At 38.6% G+C, this 19,222-nt stretch overlaps 1 protein-coding gene across 1 annotated transcript in view; it reads right to left on the bottom strand.

The window, feature by feature from the left end:
- The window catches only part of mgat5b (alpha-1,6-mannosylglycoprotein 6-beta-N-acetylglucosaminyltransferase B), a 68,781-nt gene that overhangs the window by 25,802 nt on the left and 23,757 nt on the right, over positions 1-19,222 (bottom strand). Inside the window, exons 7-11 of the mRNA XM_077619511.1 lie at positions 16,726-16,835; positions 14,855-14,928; positions 12,416-12,583; positions 10,086-10,250; positions 7,263-7,432 (exon numbers count right to left, since the gene is read on the bottom strand). Coding sequence (XP_077475637.1) covers positions 7,263-7,432; positions 10,086-10,250; positions 12,416-12,583; positions 14,855-14,928; positions 16,726-16,835 — 687 coding nt within the window. The remainder of the gene's footprint in view (positions 1-7,262; positions 7,433-10,085; positions 10,251-12,415; positions 12,584-14,854; positions 14,929-16,725; positions 16,836-19,222) is intronic.

The raw sequence follows: 19,222 nt of genomic DNA, 5'->3' as shown, positions 1-19,222 counted from the left end.
TGTCATTTGGCAGAGGATGATTTTAGACATGACACAAATACAAATATCTAAATGCCTTAGAATGAATGATTTAATAGTGATATAGAATACTAAATACCGTATTATAATATAGTTATATTATTGTGTTGATTATTAACTGTAAAATAAACATAGAATTAGTCTCATTACTCTACACTTAGTTAACTAATGTCACAGATTGAACAATTCGGAGACATATTCGGAAATACATCAGAAACATACTGCTTATAAATTGATTATTTCAGTCTGATTAGATTTTTTTTCTAGGAACAATGCCAATATTTGTGGAATAATTAATAATTTCAATCCTTTGTAGGTGCAATAAACTAAAGTAAATCAATAAGAAGGTTGCAAGGCAAGGACTTGCTTGCCTGACACATACTTTTTACACAACAGCAAAGATATAATCTCATTCCCCAATGGGTTTCCATGTCAATGTAAACGCGTATTGAAGGGTGACAGGCAGCCTGGGAACCGGCAATGCATGACCAGCGAGATGTGATTTTGGCAATGTGATCAAATTAATGTTGAGCAGTGAATGTTGATTTATCTCTGAGAAAGCAGACAATCAAATGTTTTTCATCATTCACGTGACTTCGGCGGGCACCAAACTATCTACCGGATTTTCCCTCTACGTCCATTGAACAAAAAGCCAAACATACAAAAATAAAATAATCAGACAAGGAAAATAAAGTCATAATATTCTGAGATTAAAAAAAATCCATATTATAAGATTGAAGTCGTATGTAGCATTACATATTACATTAAGTAACATTTAATAATAGTACGAGATTAGTCTTAATATTATGAGAAAAAAAGTCATATGAAATTAAAGTCAGTATATTACAGATACAGTACTTATATTATATTACGTAATTTTATGTAATAGTTCCAGATCAGGTGGGAATGTTATCAGGCACCTCCTGATGATAACCAATACAGAATTAATTTTGAGATCAAAGTCATAAAATTATGAAAAAAATACTTCATATTACAAGATTCAAGTTGTTATCTTACTTATTTTTATGTTACATGAATCGGAAGTTAATTATTTTGGTGGGTTTCGACTTTTGACGACGTAAGGAGTGTATGAAAACAAAACGGCGTTTTCGATAAGGGAGCAAGTCGTTTTGCCGCGTTTTAACTTTGGTGCCTTTATCCATGCATATGAATGACAGAATGAAAATACTGAAATTTAGTAGTTACTGTGTCATTATTACACTTGAAGAGTGGCTATTCTCAATATCTTTAAGGAGCCCAAAGAATAGAAAAGATTGTTGTAGTACTTCCATTGTCATGTAAAGCTACAAGACAGAAAAAATTTATAATAGCATGACGTAAAGCCAGTGTCAGCAGGAGAGAGAAAGTAAAAAAAGAAGAGACTAGAACATTCTGTGGTACCTTCTCTGCAATGATGTGACAGTGACTCTAACTGAAAGCATCACCACTGATACCATTGTGTCTTCAGACTATCCCTGAAACACAACATTACTTCATACCTGTATGTCTCTAGACACAGTTACTTCCTCACTGCCCCGTCTCATTGACAGTGAAATGCTGCAGCTTAATTAGCCATTCTTGCTCTTAGGTCATGAAAATGCGAGAGTCATCTTTGCCTCCATGCAAAATTAACCCAACACACACACACTCCTTTTCAAACATTGCCACACTGACCAAACAGCCAACAATGTCAGCACCGCTACTAGTAAGTGCCTTCGTCCTCCCTTATTTATGTTACTTTCACTGCTGTGTTTTTGCAAGGGTTTGTGCCACTTCCAGCATGACTATATGGTGAATCAACCACCAACATAATGCTTGCAGAAATAGCACACTCCTGCAATAAGGTATGCACAATCATCCATCCATTTGCTTGTTAGACCCCTTATCCTCCTCAGGGTTGCAGAGAGCCAGTCCCTGCTGACATTGGGCAAAAGACTGCAGACTGGTTGCCAATCAATCACCTGGAACATAGAGTAGGGAGGGAGACATTCACCCCTGCACGGAAGGCAGGGAAATCATTACACAGCCAGGAATTGTAGTCTGCAAAAGTTCATTTAATTTGACCATAATGTCATCATACAAATTGGATTCAAACGATTAACAAGTATTACATTTTGTAAATGCTTCCGTTGTCTTCGCAAATTCATATCACCACCCACGCTGATTGGTTGCCATACTTTACTTTGCCATTAGTCACTCTTTTAACCTGCAGTCTGAGTCATATTTCAAAGATGAGAAGGAAACAGGCTAACCAAAAGCAATCATCAACTTGTCTGAGTGGATGTTTTAAATAGATGGTACATATTAAAAATGTATATTTCAGGTATTTGCTTTATTATATCAAGTTAGAGTCAAAGCTTTACAATCCAATAGCCTAATTATTATAGTCACTTTAAGCACAATTCCAGCTTTCAATCGAAATGTAAACAGAACAATAAAATTTGAAGATAACAAATAGGAAGTGTATAATGTGGGATTTATGAAAATAGTTACAGCTGGTAAACCTGTTTGACTGTATAAGGTTACACTTCTTCACACAAGAATGGTACTTAAGTTATTTTGTTTATTGTACCTGGATTTAGAATGCAATCAACCTTTGTGAATAACAGATTATTTTTTCTGGAAAGAAAGTCAACTCTAACATGAATTGTCCTGAAATTACTTTTTAGTTTTCCATGTCAGACTAATGTGCTAATTCAACCAAAATTCATAATTCCTTTTCATTAACTGCACACTGAAAGCTATTCCTAAATGCTTGGCCAGATCCAATTAGTTATTTAGACGAGTCAAGACTGTCCAAATTTCATTCAGAGCATAGTGCATTCATAAGTTAGATAGTTTAATCAATATGCTGGTGATTACAGCTGACCATTTAACAATCAATTTTGAGAGACCTGCAATTCAATTTTAAGGCCAAAAAAAGAAGTGCTGCTGCCGGGGAAAAATGTGATGTTTCGCTTCTCACATCAAAACCTTTAATCAAAATGCCCAGTCAGAACTAGGCAAAATTAAAATGATTGATAATTAAAAATGCTGGATGTCCGACACAGTCAATGGCACTAAAACATGAGTATTGGAAGCCACGCCTTTGTTGAAATGAATTATACAGGTGGTACCTCGACATACGAGCACCCCGACATACGAACAATTCGAGATACGAGTAAAATTTCGAGCAAATAATTATCTCGAGATACGAGTGGTCAAGATATGAGGCTGTTTATGATTTTAGCGCACTGTCTTTTTTGCCACATCTCTTTCGTGTATAACAGATATCTACGAGCACTGGGCGGAGCGTTGCATTTTTTTCAGTGTTTTTTTCCCCGTCACTCAGCGCGAATGGCAGAGCGATCGCTAATACAAGGAGTATATATTACTTCTTGTTGGCAAGTGGTCATTCGTTATCCTATTGAGGACATTTGTGTGAATCATATTTGGAATATCTTGAAGGAAAACAGCCCATCGATAGTGAAAATCAGGGTGGAGGCGGGGCAAATAGAGCCAACCCGGGAGAAGAAAGGTATCAAACTTTAATACAAAATTAGAATTACGTTTAGTGTAAGGTTAGATTAAACTGATTTCTGAGTGTGTCTGCATCGTAATCCAAGTTCATTTAAATTTGTTTATGTTATGTTACGACAGCATTGCCGTGAAAAAGCCCCCGCTCCCCCTCTCCCCCTCTCTGCCCGTCTCTCTCTCTCCCCCCTTCGAAATCCGTATAATTTTAGTACTATTAAACACATTTTAGTAATATTAAACCACTAGTTATGTGTTACTTTGTTAATAGATGGCGAATTAGAACAAATAAAAAAAATCCAATCTAATATCCTGTTTTTGGTGTTTTTTCAGAAGGTTGGAACGAATTATTAGTTTTTTTAGTTCATTCAATGCGAAACGTTCGTTCGAGTTACGAGAATATCGACATACGAGCTCAGTCCCGGAACGAATTAAGATCGTATCTTGAGGTACCACTGTACATGTAATCGTTCTCAATTAACCCCGAAAAACACCCGATCTTCTCAGATTCTGGGGGGAATAAACTGAGTAATCTAACCATTTATGTTCATACTATCGTGATCCTCTTCCCAAAGCACAAATATTGAGAGGTAAGTGTATGAGATGTAAATAGAATGGAGCCTGAGGGAATCTGTGGGAGCACAACCCACATAACGGTAAGTCAATTTAATAGCAGGTGGGCGAGTAAAAATAAGGATTTGCGAGACATTATCACATATTACGAAGTAATATTCATGTGATTTTTTTAAAATGCTGCCAATTGCTGTGCGATTTAGAAATGCCATGACTCCAAGTGGGATGTGCTGCATACTGACAGTGCAGCTGCAACCTAAAGAACAAACTTAGAGCTTTCTCAATCAAGTTGGCTCTAATTTCCACCCCTAATTATATTTTCCTTCATGAAGAACATTTACTTCCCTGATGAATAGAGTACAATAGCGCCAGAGGAATGCTACGGTATTTGCATCTATAAATTTGTATTTACTAACAAGCAATCAAATTTGTCTTTTCAAAGCAACATCTGCTGATGCACCAAAACTGGACATTAGCAGTTATAATTTAACAACCCCGACCACAGCATATGTTTCTTGGGCAATTCCTTTCTGGCTGCGTGATTCAAGCAGCACAATTCGAATGTTTCATGTCATGTGCGGTCAGGCACGATAATTTAGCTTTGCTGTTTTTATTGAATTCTGTCACAGCCGACATTTTTCAGGGTGAAATAATAACTTCGATAAGAGTGAGTCAAAACAAAAAACGATGAATAATTAATCATCTAATGAATCAATAATTTAGTTTCACTTATAGAGTCAAAGGGTGTCAACAGAAATACCCACAACCCAGAATCATAATGACAATGGCTTTTTGTTACTCATCCTTAATGAACATAGAGATAACAAACTAATACGGTACACCCAGACAAACACCATTTATTTAAATCTGACAACGTAACTGCAGAGTGTAAATATAGACGGAATATTTTTTGCCAAAACACATGCTGTAAAAAATAACTACAAAGAATGCCTGTCAGTTTCTAGATAGATAAATAGCAACAGCATGTTTACTTCTATGCCGTAGCTGGCTGATGTCACTGAGTTTCTGTACTGTTATTGTTTTGGTCATTTGTGCACGCAGGTTTTTATCTCATGTTTAGTAAAGGTCGACATGATCGGATAGGAAGGTCAAAGTCCATTTTACAAAGCAGAAAGCTTCATTTGGAGGTCAAAATTAAGATTTGGTACAAGTAGTAAATGAAGCATTTGGGTCCACGTGAGACCGTGTGCAATTCTCTAAAGTGCCATGATCGTCTTCCCAATGGACTTTACACTTCCGTGATTCAATACATCCTGACAGCAATTAGAGAGCTAAATAATGACTTGGCCACCCGTAAGATGCCCACTGCGGCATATTTCCCACCTTGTGCCTCTCTTGACTCTGCCCTTATCAAAGCACCTTTTCCTCTCCGCCTGATATTTAAGCTCAAAGGGCAGCCCTAAGTCATTAATGCCATTTCGTCTTCTCTACAACAGCAGAAACCCTGCTCACTAACAAGCAGACATTATCATCAGCCTGTCTGCACCGACTTCCCACTGCCCACAGAAAATCAAATATTGCACACAGGCGTTTTCCCAAAGGTGGAAAAATTCTCAAAGTTCACGGACCTGTCAGTTGCCTGAGCTATTCGTATTGCACCCTGCAAATGCGACAATTGATTATATCTTTGACTTTTAGATCTAGCCAGCGAAATGCCTGTCTGCTTGAAATAGCTGCTCTGCATATGTGTTAGTGTGTGTGGGACCCATGACAGGCAACAAGCCTGTTATCACTTTGGAGTGAGTTGCAGCTAGGAGGAGGTGCATAAACTGCAGTGAAGCTGTCAAGCCCTCGGGCAAAAATGCTCTTTGCAAGAAGTAGAAATGATGAACACTGGCATGGCGTGCATCTAGAACGCAATTAGTGTATACACGAGGAAAAAAAGTGTACAAAACGATGTTGGAGAACATTCAGTCAGTAGACATTTTGTTGGATAGATTTAGCGATGCATACGGTCATAAAATGTTTTAAATATATTCAGTCATTCATTTTCTGAACTGCTTATCCGTACGAGGGTCGCGGGGGTGCTGGAGCCTATCCCAGCTAACTACGGGGACCAGGCGGGGGACACCCTGAATCGGTGGTCAGCCAATCGCAGGACGACGCAAGGAAACTGACAACCATTCATGCTCAGACTCATCCCTAGGTGCAATTTAGAGTGTTCAACCAGCCTAAATCTGCATATTTTTGGGAGTGAGGACTGACCTGGGCTCAAACCCTCGACACTCTAACCACTCGGCTGCTAGGCCGCTGTTTTAAATATAGAAGGGCAAACATTTTTTAGCAGGTAGTGACTTGAAGAAAGCAGCATATGCCATTGCCATGGTAACCAAATCGGTGTGAGCAAACAAGTTATCTCTCATGTCACTGCTTCTATCAGAAACACCAATCCTGTTCAGAATTGCGTGTCGCACAAATTTTACTTAATGAAAAATATACCAGATTTTTCGGACGATAAGTTGCAACTGAGTAAAAGTTGCAACAGCCAAAAATACACAATGAAGAGAAAAATATATATCTAAGTCGCACTGGAGTATAAGTCGCATTTTTGGGAGGGCATTTTTTTTATGTGATCAGAAACTAACAATAGTAAAATGGAGAACAACAGGCTTAACTTTACAGGCTCTAGGTTGTCTGAGAGAGAAAAAAAAAATGTATATACTGAGCACTTGATTATTAGACGCAGGCCTAGCCAAACTATTTTTAAAAAGTGCAAATTAGTAGTCTGGAAAATATGGTAATTTTACATTCCTATCTTTGGTGGGACAATTTGGCACCAAAAACCTCATCAAATAAGTTAGGAAGGATGAGCGAGATTGTGAGCAAAATTTCTCATCATCACGCCTTTAAAAAAAAACAAAAAAAGCAAAGCGCAGACTTATCTTGTAGTTTTATCCAACAAGTGAAAGCAGGCATTGCCACCTAGGTTGAGACAAATTATTGAAAGTTCCTATAATTGTTATCCCAATGTTTCCTACCTTAGTAGCTCCTTTAGATTCTGGCTATATCTATTCATTTGAGTGGTGTTAATTAATGCTTCAGGGTGCCCTTGTAACTCGTGAGAAAAATTGACATGGATAAAAAAATGACTAAATATTTCTTAGTTTAACAAATAAGAGCGGAAAACCAGTTCTTACCCATGCAGCTCCTTGACAGAGACAGATATCTTGAGGTTGTGACCAAGAACATAGAAAGTTGTGAGGATGTCGGCCCACTGCACCATCTCACCCAGAGGACCCCCTTTCAGCACCTTAGGGCTGAACACATCACCGGACTCCTCTGTCAGAAATCCCACATGGACAAGAATCTGTATTCATAGAAATGGACAAGGGTGAGCCCGAGAAAGGAAAATGAAGCACACTCAAGTTTTTCTTACTGCATGTTGCGTGGTTGAGATTCTGTGAAATTCATATTTCAAGTTGTTGCCAGACTGCTACGATTTTTATGTCTAGAATAAATGTGCTCCTCCGTAAAGAAGGAACTGATGTTTTCATATCATGCTTCAGAGGATTCTCAGACATCCTACCGCGGCGAAAATAGCAATGGGATATTTAATATGTGGAATATGTGGGGCTGTGTGTCTTCTGAAAATGATAGAGCCGAAATTGGCAACATTTAATATTTGGTCTACCGCACAAACAATTTGGAACACTAACCAGTATTTTAGTATATATTAATATATCATATAAATTATTTGAAAATTAACTTTTCAAAATGTAGTGCTCTGGGATTGGGTTAAATGATTGTTTGGAATATTATATGTATATTCCCTTGTTACCTATTTTAAAAATGAAATACTTTCCAGTCGCCTGATGGTGTACTGGTTCACTCACCTAACTTCGGTGCGAGCAACTTGCTATGAATGAGTGCGAATGGTTGTCTGTCTCTCTGTGTGCCCGACAGCTGACTGGCGACCAATCTAGGGTGTAGTCTGCTTTTCACCCAAAGTCAGCTAGAATAGGCTCCAGCAACACTTGCAAGGATGCACGGTAAGAATGATGAATAAATGAATAATTGAATGAAATACATTTCTTCACTTAATGACTTCAGCGAGTGATTTTGCCTGAGTACTTCAAAATGTTACACTCATCTCCTATTCCTTCCCCAAAGTGCAAAAAGACTTTCAAATCATAACAGCCAGATTTATTAAAATCAAATGGGAATGAGTCAGTATACAGAAACAATAAGCTTGTTTTTCCAATCCCCAAATACAGAAAATGACTGGTAATTTTGCGGTGGCCCTACATCGGGATTAAGGTAAGACAATTCAGAATTTAAATGCCTTTTCTAGACAATCATTTGTTTATTTTAGCTGCTCATGAACACAATGCAGCATAACTGGATAATCTGTAGCGTGACCGGACATTTGGTCGCCGGACTTTTGGTCGCGGACGTTTGGTCGCCGGACGTTTGGTCGCCGGACGTTTGGTCGCCCGGACCCAAACAACCGGCGACCAAAAGTCCGGCGACCAAAAGTCCGGCGACCAAAAGTCCGGCGACCAAAAGTCCGGCGACAAAACAGGGTAAAACAACACGGTCTATGCATCAATCAAAACCAACAATGGCCCTGAGCAGTTTCACTGAGCGGACGTGAGTGTATAAGAGTTTGTATGTACATGAGTTGTCCCCTTAGGAAGGGACGTCAGTCAGGGTCTTAACAAGTTCTCCAACAAAACACAATAAAAGTACGCGAAATAGGGAATTTGAGCAACAATTTTAAATGGTAGTTATCAATAACCTTCCGGGCGACCAAACGTCCAGCAACCAAAAATCCGGCGACCAAACGGCCGAGTACCAATCTGTGGTCTCTCACATAGAGCATTGAAAGAAAATTAAATTTTCTCACTTTCATGATAAAATATTAAGTTAACATGCAGTAACTTTGAGTAGTCAGCTCCTTCTTATCATTGGAAACATTTAGGAGAGTGCATAAACATGTAAACAATTGGATAGAAATATTTAAATTGCTTGTGGCAATAATGGTAAAACCTGAAAAACACGTTCGATAGAAGCAAAGGGGAATTACAACAACAGCGTTTTTATCTATCTGTTTCAAAACAATGTTTCCAAAACAATCCTAAGTAAAAAGCCTGCATAAGCATGCCAGGCAGGTTGTATCTTGTCTGTCGATCGTCATTGATTGTTTTGTTTTCCTCTCTGTGCAGACTTGCACTTTTGATCTGTTTTCTGTTTTTATGTTCACAGAGAAGTTTTCCAATGGCTCTTACTTTTCTGTTGCACATGTCTATCTGTATTAATGTTCTACTCCTTACTAAGGATTCTGGGGAGCTCGTCACTATCGTTCCCAAATTTGGACTTGCTTACCAATCCAGCACAGGGTGCATACATCTATATAACTGGTGACATTCATACCAGGCGTCGGAGAAAACAGCACTAAACATATAAAACCCATTACAGTGACAAAACAAAACAACAAATAAAACCTTGCAGAAAGGTCAGAGCCAAGACTCAAAATCCACTATGCTGCTAGATTTCAAAACCCTCCCGTATGTGTGGCCCATTCACACTAAACATACTCTTGAAAAACAATTACAAAGAAGTGTGTGTTTCTCTGGTCTTTGAAACATTTGTCATTTTAGACAGCCATCAAAAAAATGTATGCGCCAATTTCAGAACTGCAGTGGAACTCCAAATGTAAGAAGTTAAAGTTATTTCTGGAACTCAATGCTTTTTTTCATTCATCAACCATACTGGTTGTAGGGGTTGCTGGAGTCAATCTCAGTTGAAATCGGGCGAAAGGCAGACTACACCCTAGAGAGAGACCGGCAACCACTTGCCGCACCAAAGCCAAGCAAGTGAACCACTACACCATTGGGTGGCCTCTAATTTTGTTGTACTCAAGTAATCAAGAACTTTCTCACTGTGTGCTAAGACAGTATTAAGAAACTGATCTGAAACCAAATGACGTCACTTGCATATTCATTTGTGAAAATGCTCACCTGCTTCTCGTCCCTCCAGTGACTGCGCAGTTTGTCCTCTAGTCGGCGAGCAGCAGAGGCCCACTGTGCTGCCAGCCTACGTATCCGTCTTTTCATGAAGATAAGAGACTCCTTTCCAGTGCCCAATTGCGCCAACAAAGCACCTGTGTCAAACCGGAAAGAAGCCTGAAGGCCATGGGTCTTTGTTAGTATTGACACTTTTTTGGTTCTTTTTGCACACATTTGTATTACTTTTTTTACCCAATCGTACATCATATTGCTACGATATGGCAATTGTCATTTGGCCTGATTGATTCAGGACAATAGGATATTACAAGAGGCACAGAAAGAGACTTGTGTTTTTTCGCTACTACCCATGGGTCACAGTTTTTCCCTCTCTAACAGAATGTATGATGTATGACTGGCTCAACCCTATAAATAGTCATTCCAACTATATATGGTACACTCCACTTCCTCAGTGGAATAGTGGCAAGGTCTAGCATATTGTATGTATGTGTCAGCAAAATTTTACTCGCATTCAGGACACATGCTCAAAAATTCTTTTGTATCAGAATTATTATTTTTTTTTTTGCCTAAAAGGAATTGGCAAACAACTACAGATTTCCATGAAACTCGATGTGTCTACCAATTAAAAAGCAATTAGAGCCATTTTGGAGCAGCAGAAAATTGTATGCCCCTTGATAATGAAAACATAATACAGCTAAAAAAAAATATGCTGTTGGCCATAGATAATTAATTTAAAGAATCTTATTGATTTAAGAGCGCATTATTTTTGATACCACGTGTAACAGTTTTTATTAGGAAAAAAAGTTAAAACGTGGAATATTGTCGCCCTCTTAAAATAGTCTTTTCTTTTTAGAAAACTTTGTGTGTGTGTATCTAAATCACCCGCTTATGATTTTGGCCACCTGTGGTAAAATTGCTTACAACTTCAGTTCAACAGATTGTGTCATTCTACTGTTTTGATTAAAAATTTGCATATTTTATTTCCAACAAATGGTTATGTTTTTTGTGTTTCCTGAAAAATCTGAAAAAACAACTTGGGCGATTGTTTTAAGAAGGTGATGATATAGTGAATCATACATAAATGTCATTCCTGTAATTTATCAGTATGGAATGCTCTGTATTCATTCTTTTCGTACCACTTATCCTTACAAAGGTCACAGGGGGTGCTGGAGCCTATGCCAGCCAATTATAGCATCAGGCAGGCAACCCCTGAATTAGTCGAACCCTCAATCCAAGAGCCGCCTTGCTCTATATAAAGATTGAATATTACTCTGAAGAGACGCACGTAACAGCAAATTATTCTTGCTTTGTTCTACTCTGCTTTCTTGTTGTCAGAATTGCTATTGAGAATTTGTTCTTACTTGGATGGAAAAAAACATAACTCTTTCAATGCTACTGACAGACGGAATAGACTTCCAATTATGGGATTCTTTTCACTATTCTGCTGTGAATTTAAATACGTTTTTTCATTAGTTTATTAGCCCCTCTCCCAGTTCGAATATATTGGATGTCTATCACCATCAATGACACCTGAAGAATGCGCACGAAAAGAATATTGAATAAGTAATCCATATGCAGAGTTCGCAGTAGAAATTTTAGTGGCTCCAGCCTACAAATGCAGCAATGTGCAAAAGGAATGAAGAGAGACTGCCTGCACCTCAAATTTCATTGTGGAGATGACACAAAATCTCTTGGGACAAACCTTCATAAGAGAGGAGAGGCGAAGCAGGCATCTGGACCTTTTCTATAATTTTACATAAACTGCATCATTTGGAACTGGCAAGGATTACTATTAAATCAAACAAGAGGGTAAAGACCCTGCTAATCCTCAACGAAGGTTTGTTCATGAATTCATTCATTTCCATATCGCTTATCCTCAAAAGGGTGCTGGAGCCTATCCCAGCCAACCATTTGGCAGCGGGCAGAGGAGACCCGGAATTGATTGCCAGCCAATCCCAGCGCACAATGACACCGCCACCGTTTGTTATCTTTCGCATATTCCGTCTGTTAGGGGGTTATCGATCTTAAATAAATCATAAACCTAAGGCTTGATTTAAAAAGTGATAAATGATCATCTTGACCTCAGTCATTTAAAATTATGCTGAAGAAAGAAGCATGGAACAAAATGTTTAAAGGGAGTAGAGCAGCTCGATGTTTAGTATTCTGCTCTATTTAATATTGCTTGTCATTTTGAAATATATACTCCCGACAGCTCTAACACTGTCAGCTCTGTACCCAATTGCTTATTCTTCCCAAGACAAAGGTCTTTGCAGGGGTAATACATTTTATCCCGTTACGTCCAACAGCTGTACTGTGTTCCATACTTGTCTCCTAGGTGGTGTCTTCAAGGTAGGTGTAGCAGTCTGGTTCCTCCAGGTGAGTGGTGGGCAGAACCACTCCACCTCACTTAGGTAGATGAGAAAGGAGCAGTCTGATCCGTCTACTCCATAAAAGGCGTAGCATGGGTCCGAGTTCCAGCGGGCACGCATCCACTGTAATATTCAAACGAAAGCATTGAAAATGCATTAGTATTAGCAAAATGACTGGAACTGTAGTTTTGATTAAAAATTGTCACAAGCTTGGAGATGTGAAGAAAAGCACACTGTATGCAAATTTCCAATGGCTTTGTTGTTGCTGTTGTTTATAAGAGGCATTGTTCAAGTGACACAATTTCAATGTTTCAAATGGCACAATGTGCCATCAAGTGTATGTGCAAAGAACTCTCAATGGAAAAAAATCCCAGAAATGCTGCCAGGAAGGAAAATACAACTGCAATACTGTACTTAAAGTAGAGTTCAGCAAGATCATAGATAGTTAAATATGTTATAAATGTGCTATTCTAATAATATACATATTAGAGGTCTGCGTCAGTAATTTTTTTTTTACCTATTGTTGATGCATAATTATGGGTACTCGGCCGTTTGGTCGCCGGACTTTTGGTCGCCGGACTTTTGGTCGCCGGACTTTTGGTCGCCGATCTTTTGGTCGCCGATCTTTTGGTCGCCCGGAAGGTAAGTGATAATTACCATTTAAATCGTTGCTCAAATTCCCTAAATACAAACTGCGAATTATTATTTAGTCATACTTAATGCCCTATTAATTATTAGGCTAAAGAAAAGCTCCAAATTTCCCGTACTTTTATTGTGTTTTGTTGGAGAACTTGTTAAAAGACCCTGACTGACGTCCCTTCCTAAGGGGACAACTCATGTACATACAAACTCTTATAGACTCACACGTCCGCTCAGTGAAACTGCTCAGGGCCATTGTTGGCTTTGATTGATGCGTAGACCGTGTTGTTTTACCTTGTTTTGTCGCTGGACTTTTGGGTCCGGGCGACCAATCGTCCGCGACCAAACGTCCGGCGACCAAAGGTCCAGCGACCAAACGTCCGGTCACGATATTTATGATATATGATGCTTCAAGTTCATTTGTGTATCGACACTGCAAACGCATAACTGATATAAATCCAAAAAAATCTGATAAGGGCAATTAGTCAAAAACTTGGAGATGCAATGTCATTCCAGCCTGATGGGCTCGACAAATAGGAGGAGACATAGCTCGCATATAATTAAGAATCTCACAATGCTGTTTTGCAAATACCAATCTAATTATTATATTTTGTACTCATTTTTATGTTTGTTTGTTTGTTTGTTTGTTTTTAATCAATGTGAGCCCTCGTGGTACCGCCACAGGAAATGCTTTGCTTACAAATATTAAACGATGCTTCCAAAGACAAGTATTTCAATATTTCAATAGCCTGACACTGATTAACCCTGTTATCAACATGGAGCATCGTTATTGTGGTCTGCGACCAACACATTTGGCGGGTATTCTTCATTGACCATTTGAGTTTTCAAGATGAGGTCGATGCAGGGTCGTTCCTTTTTTCTTTAAAGCAAGATTTTTTTTTACAAAAGCAAGGTTAATTTTAACCTGAAAACTCCCACAATGTCTTTTACCTCTGCATAGTTTAGATTAGAGAAGACAACAAAAATGCTAAAGTTCCCTCCAAATTCATATACAATCAGCGACAAAGGATGATACACAGGCAAGGCGCGATGCCTGTCCTTGTTATTTGCAGTGCAACTGCATCATACCCCGTGTTTTGAGGTAGCGCTCAATGACTTTCACATTTCTCAAACGTGCATCACCTCCCATGTGTCCAGCCCCCAAGAAAGGTAGTCCAAGAAACTCATCACAACCTCTTGAGGGCCACGATAGTATTTCAGGATAGAGAGGTAAGCAAAAAGATGGAAAGGGTACATAAAATATAAAGATAAAAAGTGTGTGCCTATATTTTCTTGGCTACTTCGCATCTGTTTTGAATGGATCAGCAATTATGTGCCGAATTGTTTTCACGTTGACCCCACAAACGCTCTGCTCATGAGTGTTTCCAATCGAAATATTATCTTCTCCATCATCAAAGGTTTAACAAAAACATTATTTGCATACTTAATTACTGTGTGCAACCATATTTCACATGAAGTCCATTATTCTCGAAAGGTTCGACTCTATGCTATACAGTATTCCTCTGAAGTACAACACATGGATAATAGCAGCTGCAACATGTAGCCCAATCCACTGGATAGACAGTATGGTACATTTTACCACTTGAAATGTGCTGATTTTGACAACCCCAAACACCAAAAAAGTGTTCCTCTCAGTTTGTATTATATGAATTTCTGGCAGCACTGAGACAGACAGGACAAAATGTGTTTTTCTGTGTGAAATAGTTAGAGAATCCACACTTAAAGCAGACTTACATCCATCTTGCCAGGGCAGTCAGGATAATGAGGGTCTTTAGGAATGTCACACTGTCCGAATGGTCCTTGCCTAACTGAAAACAAGAAAAGTGGGGGGCTATCAGCGCTTGTAAACACACACGATACAATAACAACAAAAACGGAAAGTGAGAAGAGACAAAGAATATTCTACAGAAGTAGTTTCAAAGGCACAGTAAAATAAGGAACATTTACATTCCAAGTAGAGAGACCTATTAGTCATGCCAGTCAAACATTTGTTGTCATGTTTTCTTTTTCTTTTAAGCAACGTCTCGTTCTCCTACTGGCTGTTTTTTTTCTATTTCCAGCTCTCATGAGCAGTAGTTATCACAGAACTTTTACTGACAAGTGCAATGCATTTGAGTTCTGCTTGTGCGATCTGACAAGGAACACTGAATGGAGCTGTAGACTGCTCTTTCGGTTTAGATGTCCCCACTAACAAAATCAGACGTGTTAGACAATGGATATAAATATGCATTGTGGGCCGAGTTATCAGTCAAAGTTGTCGCTAGTTAGAAGTATATTTGTGCATGGTTGTTGGTCTTCTTGTGCCCTGCAATTGGCTGGTAACCAATTCAGGGTGTTCCCTGGCTACTGCTCATAGTTAACTGGGATAGGCTCCGGCATCCCCATAACCCTTAGATGGATAAGCGAAACAGAAAGTGAATGAGTAAATCATGTAGGTGAAACTGTTATTATGGTGACAGTTTTGACTTGTGCAAACTAATATAAAACCAGACATATGCTTGTTCCGGCTTTTGTAAAAGCCCAATTCTGCATAATTGTACCTCATATATTAATACTCCTTTTCAACAAAGAAACATTACCAAAAGCCTGTGATTTGTTTTTTTGGAGCTATAATTATCTGAAAAAAATGTTATGTTATTCGATGCCTATTTAACCTGTTGCTCTCCATTTTACTATTCTTGGTAGGTTTGTAATAAAAAAAAAATGCCCTACCAAAAATGTTAAATATAATATAAATATACATACATACAAAATACTGTAGTTACCAAGATTATGAATTATCACCCTACATGGCTCATTTGCTTAATGACCATGTCAGCCCTTAACTGCCTTTGCATTGTCCTTTTTTCGCTCCCTGCTGACTTAATTCATTCTTTCTTTATCTTTCTGCACCTTCCTTCCTCTCCATCTATCCTCGATGGCCAGGCACAAGTGAGCCCAATTAGGGGAGAAGTTGCAGCTTCTCCCCCTGTCACAAGGACTTATTAGCACGACATCAGCACAACTTAAAAAGAAACTTTCTGTAGCACTGCGTTAGAATCAAGCTCATTTAAATTATAGCAGACATTATGACACATTAATGAGACAGCATGTTTGATTGTTGTCACAAAGAGCAGTGTGAATTAAAAGCAGATTCTGCTTTGTATACGATGCAGATATTGAAAGTGACAGCTAATGAAAATGCTGAAAGAGCCACACGTTATTAGCTTCAAGGGCATGCATCATCACAATTTAAATATCCTGCTTCAGAGTAGTAACACTGTGTTGTGTGGATCACCGGAGTGATTCCAGTTACGACATAAATGAAAGGTTAGCTTTTGGAATGGGCGATGTGTCGTGATTAATGGCTGTCATGCCCCGTGAGCTTATCCTGCAAGTGCAAGTTACTCAGAAATCGGGCATTCAAGAACATTCAGACATGACAGTTCGGTTTGTGTGGGCAGAGAGGAATGTGCTTTGCAAATTGCGAGGATTTGAAATGGACAGGTAAGATTGGTCGGAAGGATGTAACTACAGCTGTATGTAACATTCACAAAGTGTGCGAGTGCATGACAGGCCTTTATGCTTGCATGTCCATGTGATTACTCAGACTTCAATCACCTTACCTCTTTTACTTCCAGTACTGCGCTGTAGAATCTGCTCCACCCTGCCAGCCATGTCTGACATGTTCTGGGCAATGCCCTGGATCCGCTCCACCAGGCCTATTGGCTGAATTCTGACACACAAAGACATTTGTGCACTATAATATTTCTTAGTCATTTTAAATAAAAAGAAGAATGCTTCAAATAAGACTTTGAATATATTACTAGACTGCTGATTGGTTTGAACATTATGAATAAAATGAGTTTTGATACATGTAATGTGGTTAACAGTTTAAAATGTCTTGTTTAGTTTGGGTTTAATGCCAAAAGGTTTGTTTTTCAGGGGGGGGGAATGATGTCTCCTCCACATTCTGATAAACCCTAAATTCTTGTATACAATACATTAATATCACAAATCTAATAGTTTTTGTGCTTATAAGGATCTAGAATCTATTCAACATTCTCAATTTGCAATATTAAAGGGGGGTCTCATGAGGCATGAATAATTTTGGAATTAATAATAGTGAACTATTTTATCACAATAAGATCTAAAAAGCTGAATTGGCTTTTGGCAACCCGGTGGGGAAGTGGTTAGCGCATCGGTACCACAGTTCTGAGATTTTGGATTCGATACCAGGTCCGTGCCTTCCTGTGCGGAGATTACGTGTTCTCCCCAGGGTTTTTTCAAGTTCTTCGATTTCCACACAAATCCCAAAAACATGCATGGTAGACTGATTGAACACTGAAAATTGCCCCTAGGTATGAGTGTGAGAGCGAATGGTTATCTGTCTCTTGTCTCAATACAGGGTGTCCCCCACCTGGTGCCCGTAGTTAGCTGGGATATGGTCCAGCACCCCCTGCGACTCAAGTGAGAATACACAGTATGGAAAATGAATGAATTAATTAATTGCTTTTGTGCATCTCAGTCTAGATCACTTGTGTCAAAGTGGCGGCCAAATCTGGCCCGCCGCATCATTTTGTGTGGCCCGGGAAAGTAAATCATGAGTGCCGACTTTCTGTTTTAGGATCAAATTAAAATGAAGAGTATAGTTTTATATTAAATTTCATGATTTTCCCCCTTTTAAATCAATAATTGTAATTTTTTAATCCATTTTTTCTGTTTTTAGTTCAAAAATCATTTTGTAAAATCTAAAAATATATTTAAAAAAAGCTAAAATAAACATTGTCTTAGATCTATAAATAACTGAATATTCAGGGCTTTTAATCCAGTTCTTTTAATCAATTTATAAAAAAAAAATCTAAATATTATATCTAAAATGGTCCGGCCCACATGAAACCGAGTTGACGTTAACGCGGCTCGCGAACCAACCTGAGTCTGACACCCCTGCTCTAATATATGACACGACAAAGGGGCTTTCAGAGGTAAATCATCTTGCAAATCGAGGACCGGAGTTGGGCACCCCTTACTTAGACTATTGTCGCAAGATCACTGTGTGGAGTTACCGTGTTTTCCATGGGCTTGTGTGGGTTTTATCCAGGTACTCTGGTTTCCTACCACATCCCAAAACATGCAAATTTGGCTGAATATCCAGGGCCTTTAATCCAGTTCATATAATCCATTTATATAAAAAAAAAACTAAATATTATATCTAAAATGGTCCGGCCCACATGAAATCGAGTTGACGTTAAAGCGGCCCGCGAACCAACCCGAGTCTGACACCCTCTGTCTAGATTATATCAAATTATTAATTCATTCATTCATCTTCCATTCCGCCCATGCTCGAAATGGTTGCGGGGGTTGCTGGAGCCTAACCCAACTGTCTTTGGGCAAAAGGCAGACTACACCTTAGAATGGCCGCCAGTCAGTCGTAGGGCACTATATAAAATGATCTTTTTAAATTTTAACATTTGTAAGAGCAGGTGTATTAAGGTACTATATTATTACATACCACAACCGCACACATGCAAAATCTCTGATCAAATATATATGTATTTAAATGTATTAAGACAATAATCAGACTGACATCTGACCGATGACTAAGAAGATATTCCCAAAGTAGTAACAAGGAGATGACTTACATTGTTTTTAAAACATTTATGAAAGAGTTTCCACTGACTGTGGCAAAGATGTTAGACTAATCACAAACAATAGAACATTTCAAAGACTGCATGGTCGAAACCATTGTTTTAATGCACTAATTGCAACAAGTATTAAATTGTCTAGACATGGCTCCTCTTCTGTTAAAAAAAAGTTATTTTAATGAGGTCTCTTGCTTCTACTCTCTGTAAATCTCTTCAAAGTAATAGAATAGTGGTTCATTTGGGTTCTGTGGGCACAGAGCTGGTTTGCATAACTGGATTCAAACCTAGTTAATTTTCCTCATTTCCCTAGGTAGATGTGGTAGGAGAATGTTGTTCTTTACACTGCAAATGGACAGCTAAACAAGATTGAAAAACTTCATACAGAGACACAAGCATAAAAAGATGCTCATTCCTTAAGACCACAACGTAAATGAGTAGACACACAAACAGACCGATAATACAGCAACACAAAAGCTCT

Source organism: Stigmatopora argus, chromosome 14, assembly GCF_051989625.1.
Source record: "Stigmatopora argus isolate UIUO_Sarg chromosome 14, RoL_Sarg_1.0, whole genome shotgun sequence".
In the NCBI taxonomy this organism is placed as follows: domain Eukaryota; kingdom Metazoa; phylum Chordata; class Actinopteri; order Syngnathiformes; family Syngnathidae; genus Stigmatopora; species Stigmatopora argus.
Note: the sequence above shows the minus strand (reverse complement) of the source record. Positions and strands in the feature narration are given on the sequence as shown.